The sequence below is a fragment of the Engraulis encrasicolus genome, chromosome 4 (genome assembly GCF_034702125.1).
Source record: "Engraulis encrasicolus isolate BLACKSEA-1 chromosome 4, IST_EnEncr_1.0, whole genome shotgun sequence".
Taxonomy (NCBI): domain Eukaryota; kingdom Metazoa; phylum Chordata; class Actinopteri; order Clupeiformes; family Engraulidae; genus Engraulis; species Engraulis encrasicolus.
Window position 1 is genome coordinate 29,146,551 of NC_085860.1, and position 19,736 is coordinate 29,166,286.

General features: G+C 42.2%; 1 protein-coding gene across 1 annotated transcript in view; it reads left to right on the forward strand.

Moving 5' to 3' along the window:
• Positions 1–19,736, forward strand: part of dock4 (dedicator of cytokinesis 4) — an 81,248-nt gene that overhangs the window by 59,178 nt on the left and 2,334 nt on the right. Inside the window, exons 39-51 of the mRNA XM_063197098.1 lie at positions 3,165–3,269; positions 3,577–3,718; positions 5,042–5,208; positions 5,517–5,603; positions 7,730–7,906; positions 8,943–9,026; positions 9,228–9,347; positions 11,952–12,079; positions 14,120–14,240; positions 15,856–15,937; positions 16,321–16,430; positions 16,884–16,956; positions 17,120–17,187. Of these exons, the coding sequence (XP_063053168.1) occupies positions 3,165–3,269; positions 3,577–3,718; positions 5,042–5,208; positions 5,517–5,603; positions 7,730–7,906; positions 8,943–9,026; positions 9,228–9,347; positions 11,952–12,079; positions 14,120–14,240; positions 15,856–15,937; positions 16,321–16,430; positions 16,884–16,956; positions 17,120–17,187 (1,464 nt within the window). The remainder of the gene's footprint in view (positions 1–3,164; positions 3,270–3,576; positions 3,719–5,041; positions 5,209–5,516; positions 5,604–7,729; positions 7,907–8,942; positions 9,027–9,227; positions 9,348–11,951; positions 12,080–14,119; positions 14,241–15,855; positions 15,938–16,320; positions 16,431–16,883; positions 16,957–17,119; positions 17,188–19,736) is intronic.

Below are 19,736 nucleotides of genomic sequence, written 5' to 3' on the forward strand. Positions count from 1 at the left end.
GCGGCGACAGAGATGGGTCCAGCACGACTCATCCCTGTCCCATAGCGCGACAGACTAACAGACTAACATCAGACATCAGTCTCACAGACTAAATTTGCATACTTCGCCAAAGCCATAAATATGCATCATAAGTCTTAGTCACAGTTAACCACCTACTAACCAACACTGTACATTCCATCACACTATGCAGGATTATTATATGCGATCCCATTTTACGCACGCATGCTTTAGACAGTGCATAGGCAAGCATACCTTTCAGGGCCCGAAAGGAAAGCGCAGCGCCAACCTGACTAACAGAAGCGTTATGGTAAACCAGCACGAAAGTACCATTAGTAAAATGCACTCACATTAATATATCTAGTTGTAGTTTTGGCAATGTTACATTTGTTTGTTATTCACACACTGGCAAGATGGAGCACATCCATCTCTCCAACCTCACTCCACAGTGTATCCACATACACGCCTCATGCCACGGCATGCTTCACAACAACAACACAACTGACACTGACCACATGGCTATGTGATTGACAGCTGCAGACGTCAAAAGCTCCGCCATCCGTATAGTGTCCACGAAGATTAGGCTAGCTGACACATGGTTCCACCTCTCCCTCACCATGCCTTTTCTTCACTTTCTTCTCTTTCTTCTCTCTTCTCTTTTATTATTTTTCATGATTTTGTTTGTTCGAATTTAGATTCTAGACAGATAAAATCTATTGCCCAAAGTGCTATGCCCATTCTCAGCCCAGAGTGCTAAATACTGCATGGACTATTCATATGCCCATCACATGAACTTTTCCAAAAGGACACTCCACAGGAACCGTCCTTGGACATCACAGCATCATGGACATAGCGCGCTCCAGCGCACAGTGGAATTACCATATGGACAAACATTGGATTACCACTTTTGGACAAATGAACTTAAACAGGAGTAAAGTGCCATGTGCCTATCAAAGAGACACTGCAATCTCCCTTCGATAGCCAAAAGGGGGAGCTGTAGGCATTATTACCCCTAAAGTTTAATTCATTTCCCCTTATTTTACGAATGTCCGCCATTTTGTAAAATACAGACACCATTTTGTTTCCTACTGTACCTGATCAGATTACATACGTGGCTCAGCCCCGCCCCGTATGTATAAAACCCCAGGTAAAGGTATGAAACAATAGAGTCACCCCGAAGCCCACTTCCTCCATCGAGATGTGAGACGTGCCAGGACACGTCTCCTTGGAGAGACGTCTATTTTAGAAATTATTGAAACTGTAAGTTATCTTGGCCAGGTTAACACTACAGTCGATATATTTCTTCCTTCAACCGGTTTTCGTTTGTATTGCATTTGACTTTTGCGGACACTGCTAGGAGAGCAGTGAGTCAGGACCCACGAGGAACTCACGCGCTATAGGATAACTTTTGTACGGACAATTGTTAATCTTTTTACTAGTACCGAATTCAAGGACCTCGCCTAGAGTCGACGGAGACTCGGCTGAGCCTGATTGTCTGTCCCCCCAAGAGAGTGGACAGCCGGTATAGTTACTACGCGTGGAGCGGACCTGCGTGCACCCCTTTCTCATTGGACCTTCAGGACGCCCCGCAAAGACAATCGGACTACACAACGAAATACCACTTTCCTTTTCCCCGTTCAACGAAGCAAGACTTTTTGGACATATCACAGCCTCGCGCCGGAACCGCGTGGTATCGCTCGGACCCCAGACAGTAGCCTACCCGAGCAGCTTGGAGAACAAAGGAAACTCGCGCGCACAGCGACGCGCACACCCACTTCGCCCGAGAGATCAAAGGAATTCTCTCTCTTCCTACCAAGGATAACGCAGTAAGCACCATGGGCATATATATGCAGTTAGGACTGTTACATAGCTTTGAGGAGTTGTGTTTAAATATCCACACTTGTAGAGTGTGATATATTTTATTTTGGGTTATTTTGTTCTATCTGTTCTTTCTTTTCTTTCTCTCTTTCTCCCCTCTCATCACCACAGATAGCCACACGCTATTCTTAGTTTACATTAGTTGCAATATTGCCATAGGCCATACTTGCACCCGCATGTAAATTACCCACTCACAGAGATACACGTACCAGTGTTTTAACCCATAGAGTCACTGAGTCGAGTACGTAAGCTATTGTCGGAAAAGCGCGCCAAGCGCTCCCTTTTCCCTCCCCCACACATACTGTAAAGCCTTTAGACAAAGGACAGTATTCTCTGATTAGCTTGAATTCTATCTTGAAGATAAGTTCCCGCTTCATCAGCCGAAAGCTTAACGCCCCTCCTCGTATCTCATATTTCGGTCCTGCGCGCAAGCGCTGCGCAGAATCATTTGAACCATAGTTCATAGAACATACATCTCTCACTCTCTCTCTCTCCTCCCACCGCTCCGCACACGCGGTGTCAGATGTGCGCGGCTCTATCGAGCGCGCGCCTCCCCCTTCTCTCTCTCTCCTTCCCTCTCTCGCATAGCGTACACATCCACACACACACACAGAGCGCATCCTCTCATACCCCGTGTATATATTGTATATTTTACCTAAGTTCTTATGCCCTGCAAGTCACATTGGCTGTATCAGTGTTATGACCGGATGATGCTTTTACAATAAATGTACATTGTGGTGAACTGTGTTTGTCTTATTTGAACAATTTCTACGAAGTCAACCAGAAAAGAATTCACACAAAACCTTCAGATTATTAGTCAATAATGGTCATGATTTTATGAGACGGTCATGAACCGTGTTTTATGCAATCATTAATTAGACAATTGACGATTCCATAAGTACACACCTACACATTATTGATACCCAGCGTGAAGAGTTTAACACACTCTTCATGCATAAGTTCTTATACTCTTATTCCTCACATATAGTAATAACACATTACATATTTGGAACTGTATAAGAATTGTATACTTATTCATGTAATTATAATTACATTTACTGTACTTCCCCTACATTTAACGTCGTACCCATTAATTGTAGTTGACCCTACATATTTTGGTGCCCGTGTGTGCGGAAGAATAGTCCCCGTAGCCATAAATGTGGGATTACCCCTACATATTTTGGTGCCCTTGCGTGAGGAAGAATACTCCTCACGTCCAATAAATGTAGTTTTACCTACAAAATCAATATACAGTATATGAACCGTTGTGCTTGTCTCTCCCGCTGCAGATGATGGAAGCCTCTCTATACGACAAAATCATGAACCAGCAGAGACTGGAACCAGAGTTTTTCAGAATCGGGTTCTACGGCAAGAAGTTCCCCTTCTTCTTACGGGTAAACACAACTGTTGACATTGTAACAGTCGACTTTTCGCCCAAGTATTGGTATGGCTCTAGGTGAAATAAAAGATTATTATCATGTGTTTTAAAATACGCTGCAAGATCCAAAAGATTTTTAATTATGTTTTATGCCTGGAAAATACCATGCAATCACAGCACAGCTTGCATAATTAGGTAGCATGCTTTTTGTGCCGTAGTAGATGCCAACATTATGCTGCAGTCACATTTTGTTTCAGGAGGTGCATTTGGAAGGTTGTCCTCAGGTTTGCCCTAAGCCCACTATGTCTATGTCTCGCTTGCAGAATAAGGAGTTTGTGTGCCGGGGGAATGACTATGAGCGCCTGGAAGCCTTCCAGCAGCGAATGCTGAGCGAGTTCCCCCACGCCATCGCCATGCAGCATGCTAACCCGCCAGACCAGACCATTCTGCAGGCCGAGGCGCAGTGTATCCCTCCCTACACGCCCCACCCCTCTTTATTCTATTCTTCCTTCTCCCTTCTCTCTCTCCCCCACCCTCATTCCCTCCTCTACCCTCTTCCCTACCTACCCCTCCTCTGTCTGTGCCCCTGTACCTCCTCCCCCCTGTCCTCTTCCCCCTCTTCCACTTCACATCCCTCCTCCCTCACTTTTTGCTCATATACGACCACACCCCAGTAATGCCCACAGCACCTCTGTTGCCCTCTCCTCTCCTCTCCTCTCCTCTCCTCTCCTCTCCACTTCTTTACTATCCTGTTCCCCCTTGCTCTCCTCTCTTCACACCTCCTCTCCTCTCCTCTCATCCCCTCTCCCCTGCTCTCCTCTCCTCTCATCCCCTCTCCCCTGCTCTCCCCTCCTCTCCTCTTCTCACCCCTCTTTTTCTCTCCTCTCCTCTCCTCTCTCCATGCCTCCTCTCTTCTCTCCTCTGCTCTCCTCTCGTCTTCTGTCTCCTCCTCTCCGCAGCTCTCCTGCTCCCCTGTATACCATTGTATCTCCTTACCCCTCTCCTCCTCTCCTCTTCTCTTCTCTTCTCTCCCCACCCTCCTCTCCTCTCTTTTCCTCTCCTCTCCTCTCCTCTCCTCTCCTCTCCTCAACTCCCCTCCCCTCTCCTCACCCTTCCTCTCCTCTTCTCTCCTCTCCGCAGCTCTCCTGCTCCACTGTACACCACTGTATCTCCTTGTCTCCTCCATGTTCCTCCCCTCCCCTCATTGCTGAGTCTCACTCCTTGTCCATGTGCTGCAGCTCTCTGTGAAATAGCACATCACTCTGCCTCCAACATGCAGTTTGTTCACGCTGAATGCTGTTGTCATGACTTTATCAGCTTTAGCTACTCTGAGACCACTTGAAATCAGTAGTGCAATAATGCAATCTTTATACAATGATATTGCGTTTCAATATCATTATCATCATCAATTATATAATACCCTGTATATTGTATGTATTATTTTGGTGTGTTCATTGTTTTCTAGAATGGTAGAACTTAACAGCTGAGAACTTAACAACTGAAAATTATTAGACACCTTGCTTGCAGACACCTGCTGATGTGTTCATAAATATTTAAACAAAAGCTGTTATTTTGGCCCAAATAGTTGTGGATCGATGTAGTGTGCTTTTGTGTGTGTGTGTACCACAGCTGTGCTGGTGCATGCGTACTGTATGTGTGTGTGCTTGCATGTGCGCGTGCGTGTATGTGTGCGTGTGTGTGTGCATGTGTGTCTGTGTGAGTGTGTGTATTGTGTAAGAGAGAGAAAGGTGCTTCTGTGCTCCATATTGCCTTGACTGCTGGCTGCAGACCTGCAGATCTATGCAGTGAGCCCGGTGCCCGAGGGCCAGGACGTGCTCCAGAGGGACGGGGTGCCCAACAACATCAAGAGCTTCTACAAGGTCAACCACATCTGGAAGTTCCGTTACGACCGCCCCTTCCACAAAGGCACCAAAGACAAGGAGAACGAGTTCAAGGTTCGTTTGGCATCTTTTCGTTTAGGTTTTTTTGTGCCATTGCATTGGTTCTTACAGTAGCTTAACACATTGGTTACGTTTACATGGCGTTTTAAATTCCGAATTAATAATTCTGAATTAAATAGTTTGGTCGAGTTTCCTTTGATCTTTCATTTAATTCCGACTTGTGTAGTGTTTACATGACGTTTTCAAAGCGGAATAAACCTTTATTCAGAATTAAAGTGAGTTAATTCGGAATTAAATTTCTCATGTAAACGTAGTGATTGTACAAGTATTATATTGACTGTGTGTTCCTGTGGTGTATATAGAGCTTGTGGGTGGAGCGCACTACTCTGACTCTGGCCCAGAGCCTGCCCGGAATCTCTCGCTGGTTCGAGGTGGACAAGAGGGACTTGGTGAGTAAATCCTCTCTAACAAAAGCTAAAAACTAAACTGGGTTGCATTTTTCGAAACCATAGTTGCTAACTAAATGAGTTACTTTGTTGTTTGCAATGCATTTTCCCAACTACGGGAGTTGCTAACTGGCTAACAACTACGATTTTGAGAAATGCACCCCAGGGAAGTTGATTCAAATGTCTGTGAAGTCTATGCATAAGATGCAAAGAAACAAGGTTAAGGTTAGAAATGTCCGTCTATGATGAAGGGATCATATAACGACATGTGTAATGTCTACTATAATTTGACGGCATGTCATACTTTTTCATTGTATTTCTATGTAAAAAAGTAAAGTAAATAAAAAAATCAATGTAATCCTTGTGTAATTGCACTAAGAATTGTTAAAGATTAGTAGAATTGTAGTATGTGAGTGATTCTACGATTCCCCTACGCTTTTGGCAAAATCAAAATGTCAATTATCAGTATTTTTTTCAACTAAATGACCTAGATGTTTACATAGTGTATATATTTAAGTTTCCAAACAAACAAATTGCCAAGCTTAATCTTAAATCATTTGATGAATACTCTAATGAAAGCGAACATTTGCTTAATTATTTTGTCAACAGTGTTATGGACAAATACTATGTCATTTCAAACATATATAAAAATACTACAGAGTTGAAGCAATATATGTTTGAAAGTGCTTATGTCCCTTAGCAGTAATGTTGTCATTAATCTGTGCAACTGATATAGAAAATGTGATTGTTGAGCTTCATAAGTAGGATTTTATGAGTCACTGTGATACAGACTGACACATTTTTCATTATAAATCCCTGTAACGTCTGATTTGAATATAGTCACCCTCCTTACACAAGACTTCCTTCTCCAGAGATAATCCCTAGTGTATGTTCATAGGATTTTTCCATCACATAAGGGATCAATAGCGCAAAAACACTTTCAAAACAGTCAACCGTGTTACTCAACTGTGTTACGGTCAACAGTGCAGGGGAACAAGTCGGCACTTTTTTAGGAGAAAAAAAAACAGAGCAGACAAACCCATCTCCCTAGAACACAAATTATTTTGTTTGTTTGTCTGTCAATATGGATATAAATTGGCAAAAACATACTCCTCCTCAACTGTCATCAGTGTTGCCAGATTGGGCTGGTTCCCGCCCAATTAGGCTGCTTAGGATGGCCGTGTGCGGGTAAAAATGGCATCTATCAGAAAAACCTTCCCACTGCCATATAAATCAATAGAATTGGGCGGGTTTTTAGGGCGGATCATTTGATCATTTTTTGGGCTGGAAATCATCAGCCTCATCTGGCAACCCTGACTGTCATACTTAATTGTAACACCATTGACGGTAACACCGTTGACATTTCAGCCATTTTTATGGTGTTGTGCTAACTGAGGACCTCAGAAGTTCCACCACAACACCTTAATCAATTCATGTATCTGTATGCTTTATCTGTGTTTTTCTACATGTGATTTCTAATTCAGATTCTTATGAATATGTTGATAACACAGTTGACAGGCAATTTTCCCGCTATGAGAACATGAAAAAGAATGGATTAAATTATGGAAGGATGGAGCTCAAAATTGACCAAAAAGTCTTCCCGTATCCTGCCAAAGAGGTTATGACATCACGTGATGTTATTCGTATGGCCTAAGACCAAACCATTACTGATTTATGGAGGAGGTTTCAGACCGTGACACGGTTAATACAGTTTTCGTGGACACACACAAAATGGCAAATTTCATGTATAATGGAAAGGACAGTGGTCTTTCTGACAGTTTTGTCATATTGTGATGATTACTGTGAATCAACATTTGCAATCGTCTTGGGCAAAACAAGTTTCTTTACATGCTAATATGAAGACTGAATCTGACATTTGGAAAACAGGACGGCATGAAAACGCCCAAAACCAGTATTAAATATTCATTCTTGCTGAGAGAAATAATGCTATGTCTACACTTTCTGTATTATATGAAAGATAAATGTTTTCTAATGTCCAAAACATCATTGGATGCAGTTAATAGTTAGTGGAATTGCCAAATAACATCCACGGACTTAAACGTGTAGGCGAATTAGAGAATCACTCATATAAGAAGTATAATACATTTGCTCTCTGCTGTGATTTCCAGGTGGAGATGAGCCCGCTGGAGAACGCCACAGAGGTCATTGAGAACAAGAACCTGCAGCTGCGGACGCTGATTGCGCAGTGCCAGACGCGACAGATGCAGAACAGCAACCCGCTCACCATGTGCCTCAACGGGGTCATCGACGCCGCCGTCAACGGGGGACTGGCGCGCTACCAGGAGGTCTGTGGAAGAGGACATTGTTGTTTGTTGCTATTGTTTTTCTCTCATAATTTTTTAAAGATTATTGTTATGGTTTGTGGGTTTTGTATGCTACCAGAGTGTCTGTGGAGGAATACAAGAATACTGTGTGCCTAAATGTTTAGGGTTCTTTGTTTTTTTTGTGGTTCTATGGCTCTCAGGTGGTTTGGATTTGGGAGCGGCCTTTGCTGATGTATTTTAATGATAAGGGATGTTTGTAGACACTCCCCAAAGCAGTATTACAATACTGTAATTTACTGAAACAATACAGTACTCTACACCATATCATAATGCCACTTTTCTTTCATTTATTGTTATATATATTGTTCTGTGTAGAGGCGTTCCCCCCAAAACAATATAGGCCTACTATACTAAACCACCACATTCTAAACAAAAAATGCCCGGGGTTACATTTTAAAGATAAATCAACAATTTCATGGAAAATGTTAGCATAATCTCTACTAAAAAGTGCAAATTATTTTTCTATCTTAATTGCAAACTTAATTAACACTTATTGGTTTGATGCTGTTGTTTGTTTAAATTCTGATAGTTGCTTAGCAACTGGTTATCCAACCATCATTGACTTGGTCTCCCGGCTGCAGTGTGGCTTCCTGCTGCGTGAGCCGCTGTGCTATTTATTATTGATATGAATTGTTGACTGTAAACAGAAGGTTGAGCATCTTCTGGAAACAGAATGGTATTGTTGGTGTTGAGGGCAAGGAGGAGGAAGACTAGGGAAGAAATGAAAATGTCAAATATGGTCACGATTCCGCTTATTTCCTGAGTATCATATTCAAGATTTCATCCGTATAATGCACAGCCATATACTTTATTATACACTTTATACATATAGGTATACTGCTTACATACAGTACGTATATGATGAAAATATTAACATAGTTATAATAATCGCACAACAGTATTCACGCATGATGTAAAAGGATACATTGCCAAGGGATTTTATATTTACACTAATGAGGTATTGTCCCTCCCATGTGTCTGTATGTGTTCTTTCAAGGCTTTCTTTGCGAAAGACTACATCGCAAACCACCCTCAGGACTCAGATAAGATCACTCGTCTGAGAGAGCTGATGTTTGAGCAGGTACTTGAGGAATATGTCCGCTTGATCACTTCCTAACTAATAGAATGCCATCATGAAATGTCATCATCGATTTAGAATGTTGATGTATCATGCAGCATACTCTTCTGTACAGCATGCCTGCAATTCCTATGGGAATGTTGCTTTTGAAGTCCAACTGATTTCCTTCTGTGAAGTTACATAAATGCTGTGTTTCTATTTTAGGCCCATATCCTAGAGTTTGGTTTGGCTGTGCATGAGAAGTTTGTGCCGCACGACATGCGGCCTCTGCACAAAAAGCTGGTGGACCAGTTTCACATGATGCGTTCCAGCCTTGGTCTACAGGTAGGTCCTCTTGGCTTTTTGGGGCACAAAGAAAAAAACATTTGCCAGTGTTAATCCATGGTTGGCCATGTTTTTATGTCAACGGATAGATGTTGTTTTGGGGGATGGGGGGTTGAATAGAATTGATCCATGAGGTCAAATAATTAAGTTAAACTAAGTAAGAGCTAACATTTAATTTTTTGTTTGTGTAAACCTTGAATGGCAGCTAGTAAGTTTGCCTATACATGGGTTCTAAATTTTTGTTTTCCCCTGACTGCGCGTAACTAACTGCGCACAACTCAACCTCTGACTGTTGGAAACCGCTGTCGGTCAAAAAAATAGCTAATGTGGTTGGCTACCAGTGTCCCCTCCTCATAGCATCGTGTTGATAAACACAGTGAACCCATGTATACTGTACATTTCAATAAGTGTCTTAGATCAGAATCAATTACTGTTTCCCAGATAGATCAATAAAGTCTGCCTATCTACAAGTATGTATCTATTGTCTATTGTATATCTGCATGTCTATCTATTCAAGCCTGGTTGTGGGTCAATCATCTTTTTTTGGGCTCAGACATCAGGTGGTACAAATACAACTTATGAGTGATTCTACGAATCGCCTGCGCTTTTGGCAAAAGCAAAATGTCAATTATCAGTATTTTTTTCCACTAAATGACCAAGATGTTTACATAGTGTATATATTTAAGTTTCCAAACAAACAAATTGCCATGGTTAACCTTAAATCATTTGATAAATACTCTAATGAAAGCGTACATTTGCTTGATTATTTTGTCAACAGTGTTATGGACAAATACTATGTCATTTCAAACATATATAAAAATACTACAGAGTTGAAACAACATACGTTTGAAAGTGCTTATGTCCCTCAGCAATAATGTTGTCATTAATCTGTGCAACTGATATAGAAAATGTGATTGTTGAGCTTCATAAGTAGGATTTTATGATTCACTGTGATACAGACTGACACATTTTTCATTATAAATCCCTGTAACGTCTGATTTGAATTTAGTCACCCTCCTTACACAAGACTTCCATCTCCAGAGATAATCCCTAGTGTCTGTTCATAGGATTTTTCCAACACATAAGGGATCAATAGCTCAAAAACACTTTCAAAACAGTCAACCGTGTTACTCAACTGTGTTACGGTCAACAGTGCAAGGGAACAAGTCGGCACTTTTTAGGAAAAAAAACAGAGCAGACGTACCCATCTCCCTAGAACACAAATTATTTTGTTTGTTTGTCTGTCAATATGGAGATAAATTCCTACTCAACTCCTCCTCAACTGTCATCAGTGTTGCCAGAGTGTTGCTGTTTCCCGCCCAATTGGGCTGCTTAGGATGGCCTTGTGCGGGTAAAAATGGCATTTAGCAGAAAAACCCGTCCACTTTTTGCCATAGAATTCAATAGAATTAAGCGGGATTTTGTGCTTCTAGGCGGGTTTTGAACATTTTTTGGGCTGGAAATCATCAGCCTCATCTGGCAACCCTGACTGTCATAGCTAATTGTAACACCATTGACGGTAACACGGCTTGACATTTCAGCCATTTTTATGGTGTTGTGCTAACTGAGGACCTCAGAAGTTCCACCACAACACCTTTATCAATTCATGTATTTCTAAGCTTTATCTGTGTTTTTCTACATGTGATTTCTAATTCAGATTCTTATGAATATGTTGATAACACAGTTGACAGGCAATTTTCCCGCTATGAGAACATGAAAAAGAATGGATTAAATTATGGAAGGATGGAGCTCAAAACTTACCAAAAAGTCTTCCCATATCCTGCCAAAGAGGTTATGACATCACGTGATGTTATTCGTATGGCCTAAGACCAAACCATTACTGATTTATAGAGGGGGTTTCAGACCGTGACACGGTTAACACAGTTTTCGTGGACACACACAAAATGGCAAATTTCATGTATAATGGAAAGGACAGTGGTCTTTCTGACAGTTTTGTCATATTGTGATGATTACTGTGAATGAACATTTGCAATCGTCTTGGGCAAAACAAGTTTCTTTACATGCTAATATGAAGACTGAATCTGACATTTGGAAAACAGGACGGCATGAAAACGCCCAAAACCAGTATTAAATATTCATTCTTGCTGAGGGAAATAATGCCATGTCTACACTTTCTGTATTATATGAAAGATAAATGTGTGCTAATGTCCAAAACATAATTGGATGCAGTTAATAGTTAGTGGAAATGGCAAATAAAATCCATGGACTTAAAAGCGCAGCCGAATCGTAGAATCACTCTTATGCACATAAATGAATTAGTAAATGGTAATTCATGTGCTGAAATGAATATGCTTGTTTCTTAGATAATCCACTAAAACAAAAAACAAAATCATAATTTAATCAATACAATAGTGACAATAGCTGTGGTTGCATCACCCTGATGTGTGCTACTCCTGAAAAGTCATGGACCCTTACCTGTATATATATTCAGGGATTATAATCATTGATCTCTACTCACGTCATGGACCCTTACCTGTATATATATTCAGGGATTATAATCATTGATCTCTACTCACGACATCTTGAACTTAAATTGTCAGTATGCTCCCCTTCACATCTGCTCTCTGGGTGTGTATTTGACAGCCCCAGGAGTTCAATGTGCTGGTGCGTGCCAGTCCCATGCACTTTGGCAGCGGAAGCCCACGCAACTGCCGGACGCCCGTGCCCAACGCCATTAGCCCCGACGGCTCTCGCATGGTCATGAGACGGAGGTGAGTTGTGTGTGTGTTTGTAAAGCCGAATGCGTGCATATCAGTGGCACAAGTGCTGGACCAAACAAGATGACTTAAAGGTGCACTGTGTAATATTTTTAGTAGTTTATTTCCAGAATTCATGCTGCCCATTCACAAATGAATACTTACCACCACCATCAAATTCTAGGTATTCATTATGACTGGGAAAATTGCACTTTTCGTGCATGAAAATGGGGATCCTCTCCGTGGTCCGCTATTTTGAATTTCCAGAAATAGACATTTTTAGTTGCAAAATGATCATGAAAAGAGATAGTTGCAATGCTTACTCTGGCTACAATCTTACACAGTGCACCTTTAAAGGAAATAATGAATGTCCGCAATACTGTTATATAACATTTGGGAGCAGTCTTGCATACAGTCTTGTAGGGATGTAAATAAAATCGAAATGTATCGATGTATCGGAAGTGTCGGCCGGCGATTTAATCGAATCGCATCGTATCGTGGGGCATTCTTAAGAATCGAAAAGAATCGAATCGCTGGCCCCTGTGCAATGCCCTAGATCCTTAACACAATAGTAGTGGAAAAGTAATTGGAAAAAATCGAATCGAACCGAATCGCATCATATCGGGGGGAATTCTTAAGTATCGAAAAAAATCGAATCCCTGATTTAAGAAATCGATACCGTATCGTATCGTCATGAAGGCTGTGATTTACACCCCTACAGTCTTGTAGACGTGTTATTTCCTTTGTGTTTGTTTGTGTACCATTAAATTACCTCAGTACCCAGTGCTGATATAATATTTTTTTTCTCTATGTATTCAATAGTCATCTCATCACTGTGCTTGTGGATCCAGTGGTCACATCGTTATTTGTGTTTTTGCATCCAATTTTCATCCCGTTGTTTTTTGTACCTGGTTGTCAGCTTGTCATTTGTGCCTGTGTTTTCAGTTCCTATCCTTGTCATTTGTGCCTATATACACAGTTGTCATGCTGTCATGTGTGCCTGTGTGTGTACCCAGTGGTCTGCCCATCCCATCCCACATGTGAGCAGGGTTCAACCATGATGACAGTCCCTGACTGGGTAACCAGGTGTCAAATGACTTTGTTACTGTGTCTAATTTTACATTGAGTTACATTATTACATTAAATTGCATTGCATATGTTACATTATTGCGTTATATCGAATATGATACTGTATGTTGTTATGTCATGTTAAGTTATGTGATATTAGGTTATGTTACGATTTTATGTTAAGTTACATTGTTAGATTAAAGGACAATTCCTGCCAGTTCCAACATACAGTTGTATTGCTCATTCTATATTCTTGACTTGTCAGTACCTAACAACATGGCATATTCAGCTTCTTCTATGATCCAGCCCATTCTACCCGCATCATCGTCGGGTAGCCTACTGACAAGTGAAGAGTTAGCCTGGTTCTCTCTACCTGTATACCTCTACCAGCTACACACACATGCACGGTCCTTTGGGATTGGACAGTTCTCTGGCCAGAAACTTGCAGACGAGATTGTTGTTTTACTGTAATAACAATGGCGACTCGCATCAAGGAGTCATGCAACTGAATTGTAGGCTCTACCAAATACTGAGAATCAGTTAGAAGGATTTTTTTGGTAGCAAGGGCGTACAAATGGTAGGTGAAGCCATGCCTTCTGAAAAAAAAACGAATCCATTGTGCGCTCCCCGAGCTTGTGAAGGTGTGCAGAACTTACTGTAAGGTCTCCGACTAGTCAAGAGTAGCATGCGCACAATAACTGCATGTTGAAATTGGCTGCAATTTGTCCTTTAAGATATGTTGTTACATTACTTTACAATAGTTTAAGTGAGTTCAGTGAAGGTACATATTATGTCATGTATATAGTTACGTTATATACTGCAAAATGTAGTGTCATATATTACGTTAAAGGTGCACTGTGTAGAATGGTGGCCGAAGTAGTATTGCAACTATGCTGCTCACAGCATGAATTCTGGAAAGAAACTGCAAAAAAAATTACACAGTGCACCTTAAAATAGCGTCTTGTCTTGTGCATTTCCCTATGGCAGCCCCCTGACCTATCCAGCTGTCAACCGCTACAGCTCATCCTCGCTGTCCTCGCAGGCCTCCAATGAGGTCAGCAACATCACGGGCCAATCAGAGAGCTCGGATGAAGTCTTCAACATGCAAGTAAGAACCCCCTCCTGCTGTTATGAGCTGTTATGAGCTGTTGCGTATGAGCTGAGAGCAAAGGGGTAGAGGAGGAGAGGTGATGACTTAGAAAAGAGTCAGAGTGGCGATCCATGAAAAGAAGGAAGGTCCGCACACTGTTGCTGCTCCCGGTTTATTAACACAACGTTTCGACCATGCAGTCGAAACGTGTTAATAAACCTGGAGCAGCAACAGTGCGGACCTTCCTTCTTTTCATGTTTAATCGTGTTTAAGTCCGGCACCTGTTTAATCTGGATATGCGTGCTCTCCACAACGCTACTGTCAGAGTGGCGATCCAACAGGAACTGGTGACCCGACCCCACCACACATCACCCCGCCCCCCATCGCGGAAAATAGACGCAAAGCCCACCAAAAAAAAATCACTTATAACTACTAATAAAAAGCGCTATTGCCATGTTATTATTGCAATTGTGTGGTAATAGCGCGGAAATAATGCTATATATGCTTATAGCGCGTATAATTGGTGATTTTCCCAATGACTTCGGAGGCAGGGTTTCGTGATGGTGCCTCCCTCTCTTGTGTACCAACCCGGGCTATTGCTCAGTCGGCAAAAAGGATGTGAAGGAAATGGATTAAGAATGACGCAGTAATTATATATCAATACAGAATACAGTATATCATGAAAGTGAGTACACCCCTCACAGTTTTTGCAGATTTGTGAGTATATCTTTTCATAGGAAAGCATTACAGAAATGTCACTTTGACACATTGATTAATGACCTTTTAACAACATATTTAACCGCTTACATTTTTTGTTCACTCAGAAAAAAACAAAATACAGCCATTCATGTTTGAACATGTACTCACAAAAGTGAGTACACCCCAGATTAAAATCCGGTAGAGAAGGGGCCGTGCTGGCTCGAATCGTCTCGAAATGAAAAGGGATTAAAAGGGAGGTCATCGGTGTGCGTTTCAACCTTTCTTTGCATTGAACTTTTACATTTTGAGTGTGCACCTGGCTTAAATAGATTGGTGTGAGATTCGAATGCAATCCTGTGGAAAATATCATGATCTGCTTCAGTAGTCACAGTGCATATTGACATGCATGTTTCTTTTAGGTGTATTTCAGATTGCCAATGTTGACAGCATTCATGCATCCCCAAACCATGTCAGTCCCACTACCATGCTTGGCTATTGAGAGGATACACTTTTTTTTGTAAAACTCACTTGTTTACCACCACACAAGCTTGACACCATCTAAAGTAAACTTGTTTGCGGTTAAATATATTGTTAAAAGGTCACTAATCATTGTATCAAAGTGAAATTTCTGTAATGCTTTCCTATGAAAAGATATACTCACAAATCTGTAAAAACTTTGAGGGGTGTACTGACTTTCGTGATATACTGTATTTATGTATGATCTACATGTGTGGACTCTAGGAAAGAATGTATTGTTTTCCTGCTTTTACATGTGTTTGTTATATGTTCTGTGTGGACCCCAGAGAGGGAGGGAGAGAGTTGTATTGTTTATTGGGACAGAGGTGGGTACCGAACACTTACGAACATTTCAAGTGGGCCCCAAGGAAGCCCTGCTGTACTACTGATGTGTTTCCTCCTCCTGTGCCTCTTCTAGCCCAGCCCCTCTACCTCCAGCCTGAGCTCCAACCAGTCTGGCTCCACACACGTCAACAGCTCAGGGCCTTCCAGCAACAGAGGTCAGTACTAGAGGATGACATTTTTTGGGAATTCCCGTGGGTCTAGCGGGAGTCAAAATTTTAAAGATGAACGGGCAGGAGCGGGAATAAAGATGAATGGGAGCGGGCAGGAGCGAGAATAAAAATGAATGAAAATGAATGATTTTGAGTGGGAGTGGGCGGGATTGGGAGACATTCTTACAGGAGTGGACGGGATGGGATTTGTTTCTTTTACTCCAGCTCGGAATGGGACGGGATGGGATAGTGGGATAGTGTTATGCTCTAGTCAGTGCGTCTCTGTCACTGTATGATGGCTTTTATTGGGGGTGGTGGTCACTGAAAAGTGATGACACATGGCTCCATACTTACATGGTTTTGTACTTTTGCACTGCACTTTTTTGTAGCTTCTCCACTGCCAACAGATAAACACAAACACTCCAGAGACAACCTATGTCTCTCTCCACGAGACCGACTATGCACTGGTGTATTCCCCAGCCCCCTGGACCCCGCCGGAGTAAGTAGTAGTAGTAGTAGTAGTACTAGTAGTAGTAGTAGTAGTAGTAGTAGTAGTACTAGTAGTAGTAGTAGTAGTAGTAGTAGTAGTAGTAGTAGTAGTAGTAGTAGCTTTATTGTCCCCCATGGGGGAAATTTCTTCTAGTGAAAGGAGCTTAACACATGAAAACAAACACGATGCAGTCAGATTCCCAAAGCACATTTACCCCAAATGACACATTCTCCCGTAACATAAACAAGACGTTGGACAAGGACATATGTCATCCATCTACTCTATGTACAAGACTTAGCTGTTAATATGTAATTATATGTTAATATGTTAATTATGCGTTTAATATGCAAATTCTACATGTATTTTATGAAGTAGTACTGTAGATTTTACTACATTAAATAGTATTTTAATGTGTGGATGCCTTCATATTAAATTTTATGTTGTGCATTTTCTGATTTGCAGAGAACATTGCCTCTCCAGATTGTAGAATCTACAGTGTCCCGCGCCGAAGCAAACCTCCCAACACTAGAGAAAGGTAGCTGCACAAGGAGTTAAAGAGTGTGTGTGTGTGTGTGTGTGTGTGTGTGTGTGTGTGTGTGTGTGTGTGTGTGTGTGTATTGTGTGTGTGTATTGTGTGTGTGTGCGTGTTGTGTGTCAGTTTTGTTTAACTTTTTTTGCTCTCTGTACGATGATCTTAGGAGCAGGCTCTCTGGCCTTGGGGACCAGGTCATATTCACCCATGCCTTCAAACAAGTCTCCCCAAAAGGTATCTATCTATCTATCTATCTATCTATCTATCTATCTATCTATCTATCTATCTATCTATCTATCTATCTATCTATCTATCTATCTATCTATCTATCTATCTATCTATCTATCTATCTATCTATCTATCTATCTATCTATGCTTTCAAACAAGTCTCCCCAAAAGGTATTGTTGGTTGATATGCTGCAATGGATATGTTTCTTAGATAGTTCACTTCAAACAAACGAACAAAAAATCCATACAAAAGTGGCACTGGCTGTCGTTGCACCGCCCTGACATCCTACTGCTGAAACGTCACTGACCCATTTTTGAACACCAAAAACAGTTTTTATAGACATTTTGGTAACTTTACTTTACTTTAATCCTCTTTGCCCCGTCTGGAGCATAGGGCCTCAGTTAGACGTCGCCATCTGCTGCGGTCTCTAGCGATGTTCTGTGCCTCATGCCATGAGGTATTGGCGTGTTCTAGGTCCTTTTTGACTCCTCTCCTCCACGACAGTCTGGGTCTACCCCTCCTTCTCTTGCCCTGGGGGTTCCAGTCTAACACAGCTCTTGTGATGGTTGATGGTGGTTTTCTCAATGTGTGTCCTATCCACCTCCACTTTCTACGCCTGATTGTGATCTCTACTGCTTCCTGCCCTGTCGTCTCTAGGAGGTGTTGGTTGCTGATCTTCTTGGGCCACCAGGTGCCTAGGATGTAGCGTAATCTCGAGTTGATGAAGGTTTGAAGTTTCTGAGTGTTCAGCTGTGTTAGACCCCAGGTTTCGCACCCGTATAGCAAGATGGTCTTTACATTGGAATTGAAGATCCGTAGCTTGGTTCTGAGGGAGATGTTCCTGGCCCTCCAGACTGGTTTTAGTTGGGCAAAGGCAGCCTTTGCCTTACCTATGCGTGCCTTTACATCCTTGGATGTGTCTCCATCACTGCTGATGACGCTCCCTAGGTACGTGAACTCTTTCACTATCTCTAGCTCTGTATCTCTGCAACACACAGGTTTGGCATTCCCCAGCGTTTTAACTCGCATCTCCTTGGTTTTGCTTGCGTTTATGACCAGACCTACTTGACCTGAGCTGTGTTCTAGTCTTTGTATCTTCTGTCTCATCTGGCTGATGGTATGGCTCAGGAGGGCAAGGTCATCCGCGAAGTCTAGATCATCTAGCATGGTCGTCAAAGTCCACTGAATCCCTAACCTTCCCTCTTTGGTGGTTTCTCTCAATACCCAGTCCAACGCCGTAATGAAAAGCAGCGGGCTCAAGAGGCATCCCTGCCGCACTCCAGTGGCCATGTTGAAGGGCTCCGTCAGGTCTCCTTCATGAGATACTTGTGCTTGGAAGTCAGTGTAGAATACTTTAATCATGTTGATTATCTTTGAGGGGATTCCGTAGTGAGCCAGGATGTTCCACAGTGTAGTCCTGTCGATTGAGTCAAACGCTTTTTCGTAGTCTATAAAAACAGCATACAGTTGTGAGTTCAATTCTGCAGATTGTTCCACGATAATTCTTAGGGTCGCAATCTGGTCACTGCACGATCTGTTAGGTCGGAAGCCTGCTTGGTTGTCTCTCAATTTGGATTCCATGGCATTTGCTGTCCGGTTCAGAATTATCCTACAAAGTAGCTTACTAGCAACTGAAAGGAGCATTATGCCCCTCCAGTTCTTGCATTGAGTCAGGTCTCCTTTCTTGGGTATTTTTACTATGGTGCCTTTCCTCCAGTCTAAAGGTATTTTTTCTTCCTGCCAAATCCTGCTAAGTAACGGGTGTAGAGCTTCAACCGAAAGGTTTCCTGCCGCTTTCCATGCCTCTGGGGGGATCCCATCAGATCCTGCCGCTTTCCCATTCTTGAGTGATGAGATGGCTTTATGTATCTCTGCTTTGTTTGGTGGTTCAATGCATATACCTAGCTCCTCTGTTGGAGGTTCCACTGTTGGTGGATCCAGCGGGGGGGTGCGGTTGAGGATTTCTTTGAAGTGGTCTCTCCAGCGATCCATTTGTTGTTCCTTTGTTGCTAGCAGTTTGCCGTCCTTGTCTTTTACTGGTTTGTTAATTTGCCTTCTTTTTCCACTCAGAGTCTTGGTGATGCTGTACAGGGTCTTTTTGGACGCAGCATCCTCTGCTTCTGCAGCCTTGTCAGAGATCCACTTCCTTTTGTCTCTCCTGCAACTTTTCTTGACTTCCCGATCTGCTTGGTTGAAGTGTTCCATGGCATTGGTCTTCTGGTTCCTGGTTTTACAGTTGTCGATCTTCACTTTCAGTTTGCGCCTTTCTTCCACTTTCTCCCATGTGTCATCACTCATCCACTCCTTCCGCTCTCTCTTCACCTTTCCCAGCACCTTTTCGCATGTGCTTGTATATGCTTCTTTGATGATGGCCCATTCCGCTTCGACATCATCCTCTCCTTCCTCTTCTTCCTCATCTGAATTGTAGCGCAGTGCATCAAAACGGTTTGCCAAGGTGAGTACAAACTTCTGTTTTATTTCCGGGTTCTTCATCCTATGCACATTGTACTTAAATGTCTTCTGTTCTTTCTTCCTACAGGCAGCGAGACGTATT